General features: G+C 35.9%; 1 protein-coding gene across 1 annotated transcript in view; it reads right to left on the reverse strand.

Annotated features, from left to right (window-relative positions):
* The window catches only part of LOC105221947 (nuclear pore membrane glycoprotein 210), a 112,978-nt gene that overhangs the window by 87,566 nt on the left and 3,243 nt on the right, over nt 1-22,169 (reverse strand). Inside the window, exons 6-16 of the mRNA XM_049451708.1 lie at nt 21,886-22,128; nt 20,893-21,170; nt 20,729-20,825; nt 20,508-20,640; nt 20,211-20,417; nt 19,935-20,045; nt 19,466-19,594; nt 17,534-17,733; nt 17,199-17,465; nt 14,163-14,288; nt 11,325-11,430 (exon numbers count right to left, since the gene is read on the reverse strand). Coding sequence (XP_049307665.1) covers nt 11,325-11,430; nt 14,163-14,288; nt 17,199-17,465; nt 17,534-17,733; nt 19,466-19,594; nt 19,935-20,045; nt 20,211-20,417; nt 20,508-20,640; nt 20,729-20,825; nt 20,893-21,170; nt 21,886-22,128 — 1,897 coding nt within the window. The remainder of the gene's footprint in view (nt 1-11,324; nt 11,431-14,162; nt 14,289-17,198; nt 17,466-17,533; nt 17,734-19,465; nt 19,595-19,934; nt 20,046-20,210; nt 20,418-20,507; nt 20,641-20,728; nt 20,826-20,892; nt 21,171-21,885; nt 22,129-22,169) is intronic.

Genomic DNA, 22,169 nt, shown 5'->3' on the forward strand with positions numbered 1-22,169 from the left:
GACCTTGTGTACATTATATCATTAACAAATATTTAGGTATGAGCAGCCTCTGTGAAAAAGGTTGGGGAGTGCCTCACTTTTGATGATTTGATGATTCGAAGCGGTGTTTGAGGGTGTTCAAACTCAATAAATGTTTCACTCCGAAGTAAAATCCACAATCATCCGAGTGGACTGTACCCACTCTAAAGTGGACAAATCGTACTACAAAAATGATATCGAAGAGTTGGAGGTTCGCTATAATCAGTGTATCACCCTTGAATGGGGCTATTTTGAAAAAATAAAACGAGTTTTCCCAAAAAAGCCGAGGACTTTTCAATTGACCTGTTAATCCCGGGTAACTATCAACTTCGACTGCAAAAGCAGATCGATTCGGTAAGAAGGCAATAATGCTCTGTGTTTTGTGGGAACAGAAGGGTGTGGTATATCACAAGCTTCTAAATCCTGGTGAAACTGTTAATACTAATCGCTACGTACAACAACAATTTGAACGATGTATTGCTCGAAAAACGACCGTAGTGGGTCAGGAGATACGGCAAAGGAATTTTGTTACACGACAATACACCGACACGCACAACATCGGCGCAGGATAGAATTAAATTATTTGTCTGGAAGCTGCTACCTCACCTGTCGTATTTACCATGCTTGGTCCCTTCCGATTACTATTTGTTTTCATCGATGGGACACGCATTGTCTGAACAGCACTGCGATTCCTACGCAGAAGTCGAAAATTGGGTGTCTGATGGGCTTGCTTCAAAAGACGAACATTGCTATTGGCATACTATACACAAATTGCCAGAAAGGTGGTAAAAATGTGTCAAAGACAAGGGTCAATGCTTTGAATATTTTTTTACTTTCTTATTCAAAATTGAATTATTTAAAAAGAACTCAACTTATCGACTTAACCCATTTTGGTTTTGGGTATTAGTCAATGTCAACACAAAACTCTTACCAAAAGATCTGGATTTTTTCCAAAACCGACGTTTAGTAGATGTCGGAAAAGAGATGATTGACAACGTAGACGCTTTCCAGCCGAAGCTTATAAGAAGTGTCTTGTTATGACAGTATTAGCTCTGCCTGTTTTGAAGGCAACTTGTAATAAAATACGCAAAAATGTATGGTTTTCCAGTCCGGTTCAAATTTGATCAGTTGATACATCACCTTAACCACCTTTAAGGGTTTCCCCCTTGTTGTTATTGATCAATCGCAGTTGAGTTGATTTGAACGGTATATTACATTTAAATTTCTACTCTAGTTAGCGATTCGATACACGAACAGACAACCAGAAATCGCATTGTCTCATTTCTAATAACGGTGATTTTTTTGAGGTTAGGATTTTCATGCATTAGTATTTGACAGATCACGTGGGATTTCAGACATGGTGTCAAAGAGAAAGATGCTCAGTATGCTTTGACATTTCATCATGAATAGACTTACTAACGAGCAACGCTTGCAAATCATTGAATTTTATTACCAAAATCAGTGTTCGGTTCGAAATGTGTTTCGCGCTTTACGTCCGATGAGCGATGAGGCTCATTTCTGGTTGAATGGCTACGTAAATAAGCAAAATTGCCGCATTTGGGGTGAAGAGCAACCAGAAGCCGTTCAAGAACTGCCCATACGCTGGTGGAATCATTGGACCGTATTTTTTCAAAGATGCTGTTGGACGCAACGTTACGGTGAATGGCGATCGCTATCGTTCGATGCTAACAAACTTTTTGTTGCCAAAAATGGAAGAACTGAACTTGGTTGACATGTGGTTTCAACAAGATGGCGCTACATGCCACACAGCTCGCGATTCTATGGCCATTTTGAGGGAAAACTTCGGACAACAATTCATCTCAAGAAATGGACCCGTAAGTTGGCCACCAAGATCATGCGATTTAACGCCTTTAGACTATTTTTTGTGGGGCTACGTCAAGTCTAAAGTCTACAGAAATAAGCCAGCAACTATTCCAGCTTTGGAAGACAACATTTCCGAAGAAATTCGGGCTATTCCGGCCGAAATGCTCGAAAAAGTTGCCCAAAATTGGACTTTCCGAATGGACCACCTAAGACGCAGCCGCGGTCAACATTTAAATGAAATTATCTTCAAAAAGTAAATGTCATGAACCAATCTAACGTTTCAAATAAAGAACCGATGAGATTTTGCAAATTTTATGCGTTTTTTTTTTTTTAAAAGTTATCAAGCTCTTAAAAAATCACCCTTTAATTTTCGTAGAAATATTGCAATGCAAAAAGGTTTTCAAGATGTTGAGTGCGAGTTTATGTATATGAAATACATGCGAAACGAATATTGGCGGTAATCTCGGCATGGTCAAATAAAGTTGCCAAAATTCTGACGGCATAAATTATTCATAAGCCTAAACAGCTCAAAGGCGCACAGAAACGGGCTTTCTAAATTTGCAATTTACACGCTCGAATGGTTAAAGTTCACTCGCTCCACATGCACACAAACACATATCATCATTTGCACAAACACATATCTTCATTCGCACGCAATACAAAAATTATTGTCCTGCTGTATAATAAAGAAATTCACTTGTCCAATATATTTCTGCCCCCTTTATCTTCTGTTTGCACATACTTCTCATCTAAGCGCCTAGAAATATGTTTATGCATTAAGGCGAGGCATTCTTATTGATGTATGCAAGCACATACTGAATTGTCTATGTATGTGTGTGACTCGAGCGACAATGAAGCAGCAGCACTTGGGCGTAGATGAAATGATTATGTTATTGAAGGCAAGACTCGCACTTAAAGCACATCACACGGCATTTAATACCAACACACACGCATAATATTCACATGTGTATGTGTGTCCATATGCGCGCATTCATGAAGACAACAACGCATTGAATTGCACTGAACCGTGCCTGCTAACTTGAATTGCTCTCGAAAAAAGATTATGAAGAATAAGAATGCCGAAATAAAGGAAGCAGAACGAACAAACGCTTTTGCCTTTTACTTTGCACTTTATCCTTTTTTCTTCGCTGGGCACGAGTATATCATTTCGTATAGTTGAATGATTTATTTGCTGTTCTTCTGCCCATCAATATTGTCCATTGAAACAGCACACAGTCACGCACACATACTTATGTGTGTTTTGCTACGATGCTTGGCGACGTACTGTTTTTCCTATATCTAACTACACGAGTATATACATAAATATGTAAATACTTTCGGGGTCTGCACATAATTCACGCACCCATTCGACAGCTCAATATTTGCCGCTTCTTAAATAGCATTTTCATACTACTATGAGCAAAAGGTAGGAAGACTTTGTTCTTAATTTTAAAATTCTTAATTTATACTTCAAAACCTGTGTCATCCCCTCAACGTTATTGCTCTTGGCTACAATACATCTGTGCCAACGTTCTTTCCAATCCTCGAAACTGTTGTTAAAGTCAATTTCCGGAATAGCCTTCAATGCGCTTAGCGATTCACGTTTAATGGCTTAAATTGACTTAAACCGGTTTCCTCGGAGCGGTCGTTTGAGTTTTTTGAATAGACCGATGTTACACGGCGCTAAATCAGACGAAAACGTTGGTTGCGGCACGATATTGGTTGAAAATTTGGCGAAAAACTCCCGAAGAATCAATGAAGTATGCGACGATGCATTATCGTGGTGGAAAAACCAGGAGTTGTCGAGCCGTAATTCCGCCATATTTATACGAATGGCTTCACACAAACGACGCAAAACTGGAGTAACATTTTCAAACCCCGTTGACAGTTCTGCCGATCGGACGGAAATCGGAGTGCACCACACCACACCGATAATCGAATAAAGTAGTCATCATAACCTTGATTTTTAACTTGCTTTCTCGTGTTTTTTTTGGTTTCGGCTCACCTTCGACGGTCTCACTGCTAGTGGAGGTAAGCCTTCCGTCCTCGGCTTTGCCGTCGCCCTTTTCGGTGTCCCACAGGAGAGATAATATCCAACGACGTCGGGTCTGACCTGCCCGCTTTCTTGTTTCATGTTTTTAAGAGTGTACACCCAGAGCCTCTATCCACCACAAGGACCTTTTACGGTCCTAAGGTTGCCACTGTTACGAGGCCAAGACCATCGTTAACGCACGCCTTTATGAGACCGTGCGTTCACAGCCGACTAGCGCAAACAGAGACAGAGACAAGTGGGGAACGTACTCTGATGCTTGCCCCTGTTTTAATGGGACACAGGCAGCCTTGACAGTAACCCATCAACCGTGTCTTCAGAGCCGTACTCAGGTGACAGACTACTTCCAGTACCAGCCCCGGTTTCAACCAATGTATTTACCATAAAAATGCTAACCAAGGTCCGTGTCGAGCAAAAGGTTAAAAAATCAGTAGGAGTCAAAAAGCTATGGAGGCCGTAGTCCGTTTAGCATTACCCAGGCTGGGCCGTGCGCAAGGAAACCTCCGTAGAATAGAAGCTATACGTTCTGACAAAAAAGGTCCCGAAAATTGTAATTTAAATTCCCCGCGTAGATGATATTTAATAGAAATGTATTTTGCTCAGTTGGCAGGACTGTCCTTAATTACTATGCCGAATATGCGATCTGCGATCTGCCAAGCAAGTTGCTTAAAGCAGCTGCTTAAGTTGATACACATCAGTAGTGCATTGCGGACAAGGAATTTGTCTCAAATTGTGTATTTCTAACCAGATTTCGTGTGATGAATCGCTCCAAATGTTAGAAAACACACGCCTACGAGTACTACTCAGACTACTTCAGAGACGACAGATCGTTAAAGCCATGCCTCGTTCTGGACGACCTTCGACTACTTCAACAGATGAAAATATTAAAAAGTGAGGAATATAGTACTAGAAAATAGTCAAGATAGTGTTGAAAGATGGCAAGGGTGCTCGACATCTCTCACGAGTCCGTTCGAATGTTCCTTATTACATCTGGTGGGGATTATTTTAAAGGCGACGCAATAAATATTGATGAATAATTAAAGTTTTTTGAGTTAAAATACCCTCGTCGCTCCATTAAAAAAAAAACAGTTTCGAAAACACAACATTGTAGTTTTATGCGCTTCGACTGACAGACTCTTTAACAAGGTCTGTGTCTTTCACACACTTCAGGTTTTACTAAATTTGAAGACCATGAATATTTTGCATGAGTGTTTTCTTAGCACTCACCCCTTTACTATTTGCTCTTTCTCTCTGTTATTTTTACATTTTTCTAACATTGTCCCTGAAGATGGGTGAAGAATCACATTTTAAAGAATGATCTGAATTGCACCACTAAAAACGCAAAAGAAGCAGTAGAACATAATAAAAGGTTTCAAAGCGTCTGAATACTTCGCTATCCACTAAAAAGCCACTAAATTGCCAAAAAATCGCGACCTTGACTTCTGCAATCAACATTTTTGTGGCACTTCAACACAATTGATCACTTGAAGTGCTGGCAACTGAAAAACCGCCAAGCAAGAGCGAATTTAATAACGAAAAAAATGAAAATAAAAAACGAAGAAATTATTTGTGGCAGAAAGAATTTTAGCTGCGCGCAGCACTCTCAGCGAAAAATGACAAATAGAACATGCCCAAGTTATTGTTGACCAACGACTTGGCTGGCATGTGTCATGGGCGGCTGTAATACTCAGGTCCTTGCTGGCGCTTTAAATGCGCGCTCACTAATCTTTTGTTTCTTCATACAAAAGTCTGCAGCAAATTCTATAATAGAAGCTCTCACAGTTCGCGTACTCGAAAGTCCACTTAAACGCTTCGTTGTCCCACTGCCCGCCCGAAGCCTGTCTGACCCAATTGTGTCATTTTTCATCGATAATTGAAATATGCACTCATTTTAATGGCTTTGAAAAGTGAGACTGCATTATTATTATTGTTGTTGTTGTTGCTATTGTAAACTCATATAAGCATTTGATTGCGCACTTTCTGTTTCGATTGCATAAATATCTTTCTTGGGGCTTGTGCCAAACGTAGTTGAACTTTGCCCCCCACAACACCCAAGCTCTCCTCACTGTGGCAAGTAGTCTTCAAGTAAGACAAACAAACAAACAACGTTTCTGCATTTAGTTCGTTTCTTTAATATCTTTTCGATTTCTGTGTTTTTCGTTTGTTCAGGGCAGGAATTTTGTGTAGTCGATTTGTTTGCCCTCGGCATTCTGAGTGCAAATTTGGCAATTTTTCGAATGGAAAACCGTTTCCTTTGGCATTTTGCTCCATTTGAATGTTTACACTAATGTAAATGTGGGAGCGTTCGAGCTACTCTGTTGCATATTTGCTGATACTCTGCTGATGCGCAGACAAAAATTGAGTGTTGCCAATATTTCGCATAAATTGCGCCTAAAAAGTGACGGTAGAACGTGATGCTGTTGCAAGTGTAGTCAAAAACTCGCACAGCACGTGATACTTTGACAAATTTGCAACACTACTGCCGTGATTGCCATTTCGAACGCACCCTGTACTTGTAAATGTCACATTAAAATAATCATTAGTGGTTAGTATTTGTTTGCCTTTCTGCAGCACACTGCATTCGGTGATTTTTACGGTGACATATTCAACACTGAATTTTATGTGCAGAATCAAATTTCTAGTGCCGAAACGTTCAAAATGTTGGAAAAGTCCTTATTGGTACAAATTATTCAAAGAGGGTCGAGAACGCGTTGGCAACGAACCACGTCATCAACATCAACTGATGATCAACACGTCAATAAAATAAAGGAATTGGTGCTTGAGAATCGACGATTAACAGTCAGAGATCTTACTGGCATCGTTGGAATATCGGAAGGATCAGTGAAAACCATTTTGAAAGATCATTTGGGTCTAAGAAAAGTGAAAGCACGATTGGTTCCAAAATCACTCAATTTTTTTCGGTAAACAGCGAAACGTTAACGTCTATGAAACAATGCTTTCGTCGACGATGAGTCTTGGATCTATGCTTACGACCCTGAAACAGACGATCAGTCGACCGAATAGCCGAAAAAACTATCTCAAAGCAAAATTCATGGTTATGATGACAGTTCTTTTCGATTATAGAGGTGTGCTGCACTCCGAGTTCTTTACAGCCGACCTAACTGTCAACAAGGAATGCTATTTGAGTGTTTGCGCGAAGCTATTCCTAAAAAGAAGCCTGAATTATGAGCCGACAACTCTTGGTTTTTGCACCATCGCATATTGCATGGATTCTTCATGTGTTTTTCGCGCCGCTTTGAAGGTCGGAATCGTCGAAAAACGGCCGCATTGGAAGAAAGAAAGTGTTGTTTCACCAAGGCGATGTACCGTGTCACAAGTAAGTGAAAACGATGGCAAAATTGGAGGCCATGAGTTGGGCTACGAATTGCTACCGCAATCACCGTATTCAGAACTGGCCCCCAGCGACTATTTCCTGATCTCAAAATAATGCTCGCTGGAAAGAAATTTCGTCGAATGAACAGGTGGTCGCCGAAACGGAGGCCTATTTTAAAGTAGAGGACAAATCGTATTACAAAAATGGTATTGAAAAGTTGGACGGTCGCTATAATCAGCGCTAAAGAGCACTATGTTGAATAAAGAAACGAATTTTTGCCAAAGAAAATGTATTTTACTATCATAGGCCGGTTACTTTTCAATAGACCTGTTATATTCAACGCCTCATTCGAAAATGTTTTTGAATCCAATGATAGCATTTTTACCACTGTAAAGTATCGGGATTGTTTTTTGTTTGTCCTACACCGAGTTTAACCTACATAAATTGCTGTGACTATAGCTGATTTTGTTTAAGAGGGTCGTGTTGCCACTTAGGCCTTGGACCACATTAAATTCTTGGAATAATTTCTATGAGCTTCGTTGCTACTAAGTATAACCTATCCTCCTGCCATTTTCTATACACGTGTGTGGCTTTTTATATGTATATATGTGTGTTGTGCACTTCTCGTTCTGTTTAGAGAAAGTTATTGGAGCAAATTTAATTCAATGAAATATTTATGCTTGACCAGCAGCATTAGTTTATCTCATTGCCATGGCTTGTTGGCCATTTTCGTTCACAATCTACGTGCTCGCTATCGCCGAGCGCTGCCGCAAAAATCCCAGCAAAATCCTTGCGCATTTATGTATACTGATTCCACTTTTCGTATGTGTATGTACGTATGTGTATGTAGGTGATACTTTAGCCAACTTTATTGTCTTAACTTTAGGCCGGCGGTGGCGCGCTTTGCGGCAGTTGTTGCACAACTTTAACTTGCATTTGTGTTGGTGTCGCAGATTTAGGATTTTGCTAATGAAATTAGCGCATTGCTGTTTTTCTTGCCACATTCCTGCTTTAACAACAACAACTAAGTGAACACAATAAATTGCAATAAATATACAAAAGCACAACATGGGAGGCAAGCAGTCAAGTGAAAGCAGTGTCCTTGCGCTGGGTGCCCGAAGCTTCCTTACCGGCATTTATAAACACAAACTTTATATATTTATACTTGTATGTATGAGATTTAAAAGCGTTACAGCTATAATTACAAAGCCAAAGTTTGCTTCGAGGTAAAAGCGACTAATTTTGTGGAAAAATTTACTCAATTAGATTTTCACACTCCAGGCTCACTGAAACACACATATATACATACAGATGTCCTTAAAAATGGTTATGAAATATTTAGGAGAGAGTAAGACTGCATTTCGGTAACTATCCTTCATTAGGGAAATCCGCGCGAACTGCCCATATCATCATTATCAAAAGAATGCTGGTTATTATCCTTTTTTATGGAACTATAGTCACATGACTTGTTCTTGGGAAGAAACAATCGACACTATTGGCTTTTCTCTGCTGCTCTATTCTCTGTTTCAAATTATGTTTTCTAAAAATAATATTGTTGTAAGAATGGGTTTAAACTTATACCATGTTCAAACCGGTCAATTAGCTGAAGCAACTAAAGTGTAAACTCATTCATTTGATGTTTGCCCTACACACTTTAACCGATACTTTTCTCGATTTTGGAAAGACGAAACTCACTTTCTTTGCACTGTTAAAAAAATTGCAGAGGAAGAGTCACTTTGAGGCGAATAACTTGAAAGCGATTGGATGAATCATGTTAGTACTTTATGGCAAAAATAAATATTTTTTTAAAGACGCGATTTATCAGTAAGATCAAAGACTTTTCGTGCCATTTATATTTGGTATGTCATATTCGAATTTTTGTAATGAATCTTTCGATTCAAATATTTCCAAATCGCAACCCACTTTCATAGTACATTCTAATTTATTCGCTGAAATTTCGCCAGTCATAGCAATTTAAATACATTTTATTGGTTATATTTCTCTGTCTGACGCTTTAATACAGACATTGCTCATTCAGGCTTAAATTTCGTAAAACGTCACTCGTAAAATACACAAATTGAATAAAAAAACTGATTAGTAAAATATTTGCAAATGCTTTGCCTATTCACCGAACTCACTAATTACATAAACAATTGAAGTTGCGCTCAAATATTGGTCTCTATCGCTGCTTCGGCCAACTGAAATTGTGTGACCGAAATTCGTAATAGAAAATTAAAATTCACAAATTTATTTTAATTATATACCGGCGGCGGCTTCCTGCTAATTTAGCTATATATAAATATTTATATACATATATATGTATACGTGTGTGTACATGTGGCATGTGTTTTCAAATATGAGCTCCGTTCGATGATTGTTCAATGGCAGCGCCTCCAACCGCATCTCGTCGAGCCATTTGCCGCGTGTGGCCTAGGCCTGCTAAATTGTGCATTATGGCCGGGTGTTTGTTGTTAGTTGGGTGTGTCACCACAATTTTCATGCATAGGGAAGTGCGTTGCAGTTATGCGAACTATTAGCGATTCGCCGAATGGAATTTAAATTAATGATTCGGCAAAACATAACCAACAACAAAGGTGTTAATGGTTGCTTTCAGGTGGGAATTTACTCGTAGTATAGGTACATATATGTACACATGTATGTATATTATTTCCAGTGAGGACATTTTAAATTTTGGTTAGGTTTTGTTAGAAACAATAAAGGTTACAGTTTAATAACATATTTCCTCACAATACATGTTAGGGCTATAATTGACCAGCAATATTCTTCAAAAATATTTACAAAAAACTTTCTACCGTTAATACAAAAGCAACCCAATTACAAATGTCTGGTAAACAGCTAAGATGTCTATATTTTAGTCTAGGTTTTAGTCCAAGACCTTAAAAGATATACCTCGAGGCCTCAAAAAGTCACCGTCCCTTGAAGGTTGAGAAGGACTGTCTTGCTGATCGTCAGAAAACATGCCCTTGGAATAGATGCGCTAAGCCTTAAAAAACGACCTATCACAAAGGCACAAAGAGTCCATTCTCCGATTTTTGAACACGTCTTTTTCTTCTTCTTCTTAACCGAGTTTACCAGCAGCGCGCCAGTCGTTCATCCTTTTCGCTGTTTGACGGTAATTGAAGTATCCAAGTGTAGTCAGGTCCTTCTACACCTGGTTTTTCCAACGGAGTGGAAGTTTTCCTCTTCCTCTGGTATTCCAGGCGGGTACAGCGTCAAATACTAGCAGAGCTGGAGTGTTTTCATCCATTCAGACGACATTACCTAGCCATCGTAGCCGCTGTCTCTGTTAACTCATCTGAATTCTGTCGCTACAATAACAACGAGGTCTAAGGTCCGTTACCACGAGCGTTAAGTCTAAGTTACCTGAACTGGCGCGGATTTTGAAGCAGCAAAAGGTTCTCCTTCTGTTTACAGCTACAAAAACGACCCAGAAGACAGATTATAGGAACTGAGGTGTTAAATGAGTAGACTTCGCTGGGCATGAAACATCATTTTATGTAGAAATATTATTCCAACAACAGCCGGTCCTACTTCCTTCCGAAGTTGCCCGTATTTTATTCGACCAAATCTTACTTTTTCGAAGAGGTAAATGTTTTTGGACTCTTAAACTCACTTTCTAGTCAAACTCTCCCTTTATCTACCCTTTATCTCTCTCTCTCTCTCTCTCTCTATCTATCTATCTATATCTCTCTTTCTCTCTCTCTTTCTCGGCCTTAACTAAAACAACCTAGCCAGCCAAGAATATCTTCAGAACTTATAATAATATAAGAACAATATTAGCTTTAATGCCATTGCGAGTATAAAATTGTTTCATTTTCATTTCGACGGACGAAAGCACTTCAAGAAAGGCTCCTTATTCCTTCCTTATTTCAATTTTCGCCCGAGCAAAAGCTAAAACTCAATGTAAGTCCACCTAACCACATTAAGCTAAACGCATTAAAATTAAATAATTTCTGAGTCTATTTAATACCGTGAGTGTAACCCACCCACACACTGGATGGTCTAACAATTGAATCACCCGAAAGTGGCTGAAATAATATAGGTCGAATTGGAAATTATGCAAAAACTTTCACTCACCTGTAAATTTGTCAATTGCAATAATTTGCTCATCCGAACTGCTCCAAACCGATGACAATGTCAGCGGTGAATCGAAGCAAATGATGTCGCCCACAGAGAAAATCGTCTGTAGCCCACGAATACGAAGTATAACACAGGAGACGGAGGAAGCGAACATGTCAAACGCACAAAAGCCGCCAAGCAGTTGGGAAGGAAGACGCACCCGTAAGTCGGCGGATGATATAATAGAAGCAAGCGGCCGGAGGCAGCATCAACAACAGTATTAGCAGCGACAAACGCCAATCAGCAGCAGCCGCAGCAACCGCAACATTGGCATCAGTAACAGTTGACCGAATTGCATTTTGCATGCGACGTGAATTGACGCACAGATGAGGCACATAGAAATCGAAAGGACGTACGCACAGAACGGTGTGCGTAACGGTGATGTTTAAGACGATATTCCGATTGTAGGTGGCCGTTGAGTTGGAGGCGCAGATGTTGCGGTTCACAGTTTCGGGTTATTTATGCGAGAGAGAAACAATGATAAGAAAAAAGTTAATAAATTATAACAAAAATATATGAAAAAAAAATTTTTTTGTTGGTAATATCGAAATAAAAATAATTATTTTAATACGAGGGTGGGATTCTAAGAATAAAATTTTCAAAAGCAAAAAATTTTCAGACACCGCTGTCAGTTATATAACCAATATATAACCATTTTATAACCAAAACTCGATTTTTTATATTACATCGTTTTTCCTTCGCTTGTAAAACCTAATACACTATAATTTTATTTTATTTTTTATTAATTCCAGAATTGAGACCATTATTTATATATTAAGAATGCATGACCTGCGATCCGTCTTAATAAAAAAAGAAAAACTTTAACTTCGGTTATAACCTAGATTTATTGAAAGATTATCGAATTCCTTAAGATATCGTTTCAAAATGATGTACATATGTATATACCTTTTTGTCAAAGAACAGACGGACATTTCAGGTTTAGGCTTGGTCCCTTTTTGCCCTTAAATTATAGTAAAGATAATTTCAACTTTACTGATGCATTCCCACCAAAGTCGACAAACTCTTGCTGACCGTTCTTCGGATACCCGTTATGTGAAATACTTATATCGCGAGGAGATCGCGACTCCACGAGATGGAGTTTCTATTAACTCGTAAGTTGATAATTCCACGATATTGACTTCGAGCACTGGAATTGATGGCATAAATATGTGCAAAAGTAAAAGCCTATTCATTGATCTTTCTTGCTTCTTCACTGCAAGGAGCCTAAAACTTTGTGCTGCTAAATTCACAGCGAGCTTTTCCGCCAATTGGGTGAAGGAATGCAGTCAACAATTGTATCGATGATGTTAAAATCCCGTCAATGAACAACCTCAAAATTTTTTGACCTTGTACACAATCACTTCGCACAAGATCGCGATCAAATGCAAAGTACAGGACTGCAACAATTTCCTCAAGTGGTTAATCAGTAGCACCTAAAGCTACTTACAAGATGATATAATAGAAGACGAATACTAATCAGAACACCTCCATAGTGAGGTCCGCATGCTTACGGTTGAGGAACATGGTGCACTTCTCTCCAAGCAGTTTCTGCTGGAACTGTTTCCGCAGATACAAAAGAACCTTTCTACAGTACGTCGACGAACCTTAACAATATAACGTAGAGATTTCAAACGGGAATAATTTCATGCATGTACTGAACATCATTCACAGCGGAACCATCAAAACCTTCATTGACTTCCTCCAACTGGATGGCGTCCTTGGAGTCGAAACACCACCCATCGCAGACCCTGAAAGTTGACGATTAAAACTGGAGTGTTTATAACGCTACATTTTAGATACTGTAGTAGGTTAAACTCTAATTCATCCAGAATAGACTCTGACATGGTCCTACAAAACATATTTCCTACGTGCAAAAAGTCTCCGAATGATCTGTTTGTATGCCCCGTTAAACCCACTGACTAAGCATTTCATCTTTATGTCTGACTTTGTCGCATCCCGGACCCAACGCTAAATGATTTCGTTGACAAATAAACCTCAGAACAGAGGTTTTGATCTTGAAATATCGGACTATGTATTCCTGTCATATCGAGATCCATCCCATATAGGAATGGCTTTAAACTTTTATAACACTAGACGACGAAGATATGATATATTTACTCGGCTTTCACCAGACAACTTGAGTTCTGCCTGTCATATACATACCCATTTGGCGCCTGACTTCTAATGAGGCATATCCAGTAGGGGTATATAACCTTTTGAGTCCGAGGTTATTTTGAGATGTTAAGGAATATACTATTCTTGTTGATTTGTCCACAAAGTAAGAAGTTCGCTTTGCTTGCTTTACGAAAAATATGCCATTTAATCGATGATGTGTAAACAATGCCAAGGAACCCAATTTTGACATTGTCATATAATTTTTCGTTTAAATTTTTAAAGCCAAGTCTTTACTTCGACTTGATACGATTCCGACTTCGTTTTGCTTTAGTGGACCCGAGTGCCGTTGGATGCCATGCTACTCACGAGGGACATTTGTAAATACGGAAGGAAGTACTAATCTCTACATAACTGGAACGGACATGGATCCAGATCCGGCCAAACGCTATCAACTCGGTGTACTGTTGCTACAACGACAGTAACTAACTCCGTCAGGACTTACAATTTCTACACAAGTTGAGTCTCAAATCAGTCCACTTAGTATCACATTACATTCTTATTAAATCTCAAAAATTTATGAAAGGTGCACTGCAACTGCATAGCCCTAACCTATACACACAAACTTAACACTAAAAGTGCAGAAAAAGCTGAACAGAAAACTCTTAAGGCAACAGCACTCACCTTAGTTGGAAACGTGTTCTTCGATTCTGCCACTGACAGCTTGATGTAATCCTCGGCATGTTTAACTCCAGTCGTATCCCTTAAGCTGATGGCAATCATGTTGTTTGTTTCACGCGGCAGATTTATCTATGTAAGCAGAAAGAGCAACATAAATAACAAATAAAATTATATAACAAAAATCATACCATACACAAACATACATATAAACATGGTTGTATATTCACATACAAAGTATGTATGTGTGGAAGTCATACGAAAAGTGCATAAAGTTTAAACCGAAAACTAAAAAATAAAAATTCTGCATAAAAATATGGGAAATGCGTTGGAAAGTTTTAGTAAAAAAAAAATGTGGCAAAATAAAATCGAGAAAATATATGTAAAAACTTGGCCATGCTGCCATGCACACGCTCTCTGCACGCTCATGTGGCTGCATGGCTGACTGAGGAAGCTTCAGAAAAAAAGGAAACTTCAAAAAAAAGAAAGAATTGAGCGGAGAATAAACAACGTTAAAGCTATAGATATGCAGACTGCGAACTATGCTGGGGCACTGCACAGCAAATGAGAACAAGCCCGGTCACACTCAGCCAAAAGCGACTTGCATGTATGTATGGAAAATGCTGAAGCATTCCACGCTTTGCTTATACGGCTTCAAACTTTGCAAATATTTCCGCAAGAGGACAAAACGTTGTGCATTTTTATTTACAGTTTAACTTGATGCCGTTGTCATATAGAGCAAATGTCCTCTTAGCTGCACATAAACCCGGTAGGAAAATTTTAGTTGCAGAAAATTTAATTACACTCTCAACAAATCTGAAAGAAAAATTGGCTACTAATGTGCTAAGAGGTCTTGAGGGCTATTTGAGGCATGGTTTCGAATTTGAGTTCAAAAATTTTCCATGACCTAAAGCTATTTTGTGGCGGTTGTCGTTATAGTAACAGTTTTCTAGTTCCCATTAGGGTGGTAAGGTTCATATTAATTGTCATCGAGGTCAACCAAAGGTATACCCAGGAAACATGCCGTTTCGACGGAAAGCTACACAGGGGTCACTCTCGATTCTCGCGGCAACTCATCTGTAATGGGTGGTTATTTAACTCCAAATACGCCATTCACTGAGAGGAAGACGGTGAAAGTGTTTATGGCTCCACTGTGAATGGCGGTCAGTACATGTCAGAAGTTAGTTGCATCCGAAGTCTGGTCGACTTATTGTCTTGTGCAGTCGATGTAGTTGAAGAAGGACCTCTTTATACACCTAGGAAACGGTTCCGCTTCAAGCAGATGACTGAAGGAATGGTTTCCACGAAAATACCCCAGGAGAACTGCTTGGAAAGGAGTTCAGTAAGTTCTTTAACTGGGAGCATACAGGCCTCACTGTATAGATGTTCGATAGAAGACATCAAGAGGCATCCTGTTATAGTTCAGAGGTCAGTATTCTGGCATATCTAAAGCTTCATGGTCTGCGTTTCAGTGCATCCAGCGACCATATTGGTGCGGTATAGTTAAAATCCGGCCAGCCGATTGCCTTGAATGTTTTCAACAACGTTACTTTGTCTTTTCCCCATGTGCTGCTGGCTAGAGACTTGAGGATTTTTTTGCGGCTCTGTACTTTGGCAATTAACGCGGTCGTCTGAGGGACCTTAGGGAATCTTAGAGTTATTGAAGGCCGGTTCTACTTTACCGGAATTGAGATCTAAGCCCGGATCGGTAAGTTACAGCTATTTTTGACATTATAGTTGTTGTTTTTGTAGCGATAGAAAACATTCCTAAAGTAATTTCGTAGCATGACGACGATTTGACAGTCCTTGTCCGGTTAAAAATCCGGATCCATTCTTGATACTTAGAATCGACTGTCTTGGGAACGGTTGTCGTTTTAGTAAATGGCGCCTACATTCTTGACAAAACACAAAAAATCCTGAGCGTTATGAAATTTTTACTACCATTTTCATTAGTAGGAAACAGTCTCTAACATCACAGTCGTAAAATGACTGTAAACTAGTCTTATATTTGATATATATAAAAATGAAATTTATATTATTTCTTTAAGTAAGGGTACATTTAAAAATGCTATATATTTCATTAAAAATTTGATACATACATTGTATGTATGTCTATTTGCTATCAAAAGCAGACGTTTGCATTGCTCACAGGGTTTGCATATTCATTGCTTCTATTTGGCTTTAAGAACATTTAAACCCACACATACAAAGAAAACTCTACAAATTTCAATGCTAGGATTTGACGTTGCACACTTGCAGAATTTGCCATTTAAATTTAAATAAGTATGCGGCACCGCCTTGTCAGTCTACTACACTCTCTTCTACGTCATTTACGAGCGCATCAAATCGAATATGCAGTGGGCGGTTTCGAGCTTATGGCAGTTTAGTTTTGCTAGCTTAACACTGGCGGCACAGAAATGTCCATCATTGTGGCCAGTGGAAAGTAGCGTGGCAAAAAATTAAAAAAAAAAAAAATTTAAAAAAAAATTAAAAAAAAAAAATTAAAAAAAAAAATTAAAAAAAAAAATTAAAAAAAAAAATTAAAAAAAAAATAAAAAAAAAAAAATTTTTTAAAAAATTAAAAAAAAAATTTTTTTAAAATTTAAAAAATTAAAAAAAAAAATTTTTTAAAATTTAAAAAATTAAAAAAAAAATTTAAAAAATTAAAAAAAAAATTTAAAAAATTAAAAAAAAAATTTTTTAAATTAAAAAAAAAAATTTAAACTTAAAACAAAAAATTAAAAAAAATTAAAAAAAAAAATTTAAAAAAATATGAAAAAAATTTAAAACAAAAAAAATTATTATTTTAAATTAAAAACCAAAAATTAAAAAAAATAAAATAAACAAAATATGTGTTGTCATACGACCACATTGCCCAGAAGACCAGCAGGCGATAAACTTTGTGGAAAAAAAAACTTTCGAAGTCACGCCGAAGTGTGTGGAAAAATGTAGCAAAACTCTTATTATATAAATAAAAACTCCTAAAGCTGTTATTAAAACTCATGCTATATAATAATGTGACTATTTTGCAATTCAACTCACCGCAATTGTGAGGTTACTGCCAATTTGTACGTCCACAATATCCTTGCGCGACAAGTCATACTTCAAGCCATTGACATCCTCAATATTGTGCGAGAATTCATTGCCCAAATTGTCGTGTAGCGAAATTTTCAATACGAAATTCATGCCACGTGGTATTTTTGCCTCGCTTTGCTTCAAGCGCGATGTGGGGTAGGCCAGGGTAGCCAAAATATATTGTATATTCTTCACTTCAACGCCGATTGGCAGGGTTTGTTCGAACGTTTTGGCCTACAGTGGAGCGAATTGAAGTTAGTATTTCCATAATACATAAGAATCAACAGACTGAAAAGGCTTACAATAATCAAATCGCGTCCGAGCGTATCCTGTGTGCGCACAACACCGTCGGTGGACACCTTAACTATGCCAGTGCTATCGCTGTCCAGTTTGTATAAAACGTCATCCAAATTGGCCTTCAGTTGTAGCGTGCTGCGCGGCGCTACTAAAATCCAGTCCATTGTTATGTGTTTGGGCGACTCAAGTTCCAATATCTTGAATACTAAAAAAAGTTATTGTTAAAAAAATATTAAAAATCAAAATATTTTTTTAAGTTAAAAAATAATAATTGAAGAAAAAATAATTAAGAAAAATAATTAGAACTTATTAAATAATTAAAAACAAAATAATGCAAAAAACAGTAATTAACAGTAATAGAAAAATGTATTAATTAGAAAAAAATATAGAATTAAATTAAAATTTAATTTAAAAAATTAACTAATTTTTTTGTATTGAATAAATTTAACATATATAAAATTAACATATACATATGTATGTATATAAAAAATAAAAATTACGAAAAAATAAATTTAAAAAAAATTGATAATTAAAAAAGGTAATAAAAAATTATTAAATGTAAAATGTTTAAAAAAGTTTTAATAAAAAAATTAAAGAAAGTAATAATTACAAAAATTAATCAAAAATTTAAAAATAAATTTAAAAAATTAAGAAAAATTAATTAAAGAATAATAATTAAAAAAACCTTAAACGAAATTTATTTTAAAAAATTAATCTTAATAAAGAATAAAAACCTTAATTAAGAAAAAATTTGTTTAAAATATGTTATTAAAAAGTAATTAAAAAATAATAATAGAATGTAAATTGCTCAAAAAGTTTTTTTTAATTCATATATTTAAAAAATATATATTAAATAAAAAAAAATAAGAAAAAGTATATCTAAAAAATATTAATTAAAATTTTAATAAGAAAAATAATTAATTAAAAATTATTTTAATAACTAAATAAAAAATTGAACAAATTCAAAACCAGTAATTTAAAAAATTATTAATTTTAAAATAATGAAATTAAAATTTAATAAAAAAAAACTTTAAGTAAATAAATGAAAAAGTTAAGAAAAAATTAAACAAAAAATAATAGTTCAGATAATAAGAAGAAAGTATTCAAAAAATTTAATAAAAATTAAGTAAAAAAAATATTAGAACAAATTATTTAAAACTAAATAGCTATTTATATAAATTTAAAAAATTCAAAAAAAGATTTAAAATAATTTTTAATTAAAATGTAATACAATAAAATCAAAATTATATTAATAAAATGAATTTGAAACACTTTTTTAATAAATAAATTAAAAAATATACAAAAAAAATTTAATTTTAATAAATTTTATTTTAATTATTTTTTTAATGTTATTATAATTTTTTTTTAATTTTTTTTTTAATTCATACATATACATACATACGTATATAAAGAAATAACAAAATAAATAAAAAAATTATAATTAAATTAAAAAATAAAAATGATAAAAACAATCATTTAAAAATTATTTAATTAAAAAAAAATGTTTAAAAAATTTTTAAATAAATAAATTAAAAAAAAACATTAGTTAAAATAATAATAAAAAAAACTTATTTTAACTTATTTTAAGAAAATTACTAAAAAAATATATAAAAAAGTAGTTTAAAAAATTAAATTTAAAAAAATTATAATTAAAATAAAAAATAAAAATAATTAAAAAATCATTTAAAAATAACTAAATTACAAAAAAATATATAAAAAAGTAGTTTAAAAAATTAAATTTAAAAAAATTATAATTAAAATAAAAAATAAAAATAATTAAAAAAGCATTTAAAAATAAATAAATTACAAAAAAAAATTTAACACAATTTAAAAAAATAAATAAATAAATAAAATAAAAATATAATGAAAAATTTGAATGAAATTACAATAAAAATCGAATATTTAATACAATATGTGTGTATGCATGTTTCACTTACCGACAACTTCCACCGAGTTCGTTATTTTCTGACCGGTTGATAACTCGACTGTGGCTTGAATTTTAACCTTTCCGGGATTTAAAGCTTTGACACGCACTGATATCAGATCCGTGGTATCGTATTCAACGCCTAAATAGCAAAAGAGCGGAAAATTAGTTTTAATAACAACTTGCCAAGGCTAGTAGATTTATTTTTTGCATAAAATTGTCAGTTTCGTATCTGTGCCTGAACGCAAGCTCTATCAAGCAGGCTCATCAGAAAACATCAATGATTTTCTGCGAATATTTTGTGAACATCATTTGTAGCTTTCCAAAAAGATGTCGTATCGAAATATTCGCACCACTTTACTTGCAATTGCCAAGGATGTTACTAAACACCTTGAACAACAAATGCATGCGAAAGCATTTTAGGCACACCTACATACATGCATGCATATACAGTTATATGCACTTTATTCCCATTTACGTACCTGAATCCGCAAATACATTGTAAATGTCCACCACATCCGGTTGATTTGTTGCCCAAGTCACACGCATATTCTCCAAAGTGCCCAACACCATGGGCGAGAGATCAGGCACACCTGCAATTATTTACATTTATATGCACACATACGAGTACATTAGCAACGCTTATCTACTGGGCAGACAATGCCCAATGGGAATAAATATTTCCTATATTATATACATATGTATATATGTATAGAAAGGAGGAGGAAAGGCATACATATGTATGCATGGCTACTAACCCCACACAGCGGCCGGCATCACTGCGCCGCTACGTATGCGCACTAACGGTGTCTTCACTTGTATATTCACAAACGGTACGACATGCACTTCCACTGTGTCAGCGGATATGACCACTTCTTTGCCATTTCCGGGATTTGTCATAATGCATTTACCGGTGATTTTGGTTGTGCCCAGCTTATGCGCCGTAACAATAGCCGACTCCATTGCTGCAATTGTTAAGTGATAAGGTCATAGATTATGGCATGTAACAAATGCATGCATAAAAGTCAAGTACGGACAGGGGTGCACAAACTTACAAATAACTTTTCTGTCATGCACATAATAGACAATGTTGACATCCGGTTGTGGTCCACCGTGGTAGTAAATTTGTAGACTGGAACCCACTACCAGTGTGGAATTGCGTGGATAAAGCCGTAGTGGTGGGAATACCTGTGAATGATGTTGATGAGAAAAGTGCAAAAGGAAACAGCAATGTATGTTAATGAGTGGAGGAAAGTGAAAATGTCTGCGTATGTACCTGCACATTGACTGGTTCACTGCCAACCTTCAAATCTTCACTGCCGGCTGTAAAGACAATTTTCGTCTCACCAAGGTTATTGCCCGTTATGATGTATCTAAAGGTGTGGGATAATAAATATGTTTAAAGTGCCTGCTTTTTAATTATTTGTTACACAAATTTACTTGACTTCGCCTATCTGCAGATCGTGTTGCTCGCCCAAGCTTACACTGAGTATATCCGCATTAAATATCTCCTCGGACAATTCGTACATATGCAAGTTGAAGGGATCGATTTGCAACAAATTGTCATTGGAGTCGTAAAGCTTGACGATGGCTTCGATGGATTTTGTGCGCTCAACACGATCGGGTGCTTCAACGCGAATTGAGCCGATCGTAACAACCGATATTGAGAGATGCGCTGGTTCGGTCATTAGACAACGATCGATAACCTCGAGACGAGCCTGTAAAAAGCAACAACATCATGCATATTAATTAAGTGTAAAAATCAGAATATTAAAAAAATAATAAATAAAATTAAAAAAAAAATTTAAAAAAAATAATAAAAAAATATGTAATAAAAAAAAAATAATAAAAAGAATTAAAAAAAAAATAAAATAAAAAATTAAAAAAAAAAAATAATAATAAAAATTAAAAAAAAAATAATAAAAAAAATTAAAAAAAAATAATAAAAAAAAATAATAAAAAAAAATTAAAAAAAAATAAAAAAAATTAAAAAAAATAAGAAAAAATATTTAAAAAATAAAAACTAAAAAATAAACCTTGGAAAATATGGTATGCCAAATTCTATGACAATATCTTGTTAAATAAAAAAGTTTTCTATACAATGACATGATTGTCATAGCTCAGTTTGTATGGCAGCTATATGTTATAGTTCTCCGATATCGCCAGTTCCGACAAATAAGCTGCCGCTTGGGAAGGAAAGGGCATGTGCAAAATTTCAGATCGATATCTCAAAAACAAAGGGACTAGTTCGCGTAAATACAGACGGCCGGACACGGATAATAAACGACTCAGCTCGTCATGCTGATCATATATATATACATACATAAATATATTTTTTTATAAGGCCTCGACATTTCCTTCTGTGTTACGAACTGCGTAGCACACTTCATATACCCTGTTCAGAGTAAAAAACAATAAACATAATTTACTCACATGTCCCACACGCAACGGTGTAATGACAAGCTCCTTCTCCTTGGCGTCATATTCCACACTTACAACGTTTTGGTCATATAACTCAAAATCGTAGAATCCACTGCCCTGAGTAATTTGTATGCGTTCGCGTCGATTCTTGGCCATAAAAATGCTCACATGATCGCTGGGGAAAAGTGTGCTGTTCACAGCCATAAAGCGTATTTCGTTCTCTATAACTGGTGTATACATCTCACCTGTCTTGGCCTGAAAAATATTTTAATTAACAACAAATAATACCGGTGCTA

The sequence above is a fragment of the Bactrocera dorsalis genome, chromosome 3 (assembly GCF_023373825.1).
Source record: "Bactrocera dorsalis isolate Fly_Bdor chromosome 3, ASM2337382v1, whole genome shotgun sequence".
Lineage (NCBI taxonomy): Eukaryota > Metazoa > Arthropoda > Insecta > Diptera > Tephritidae > Bactrocera > Bactrocera dorsalis.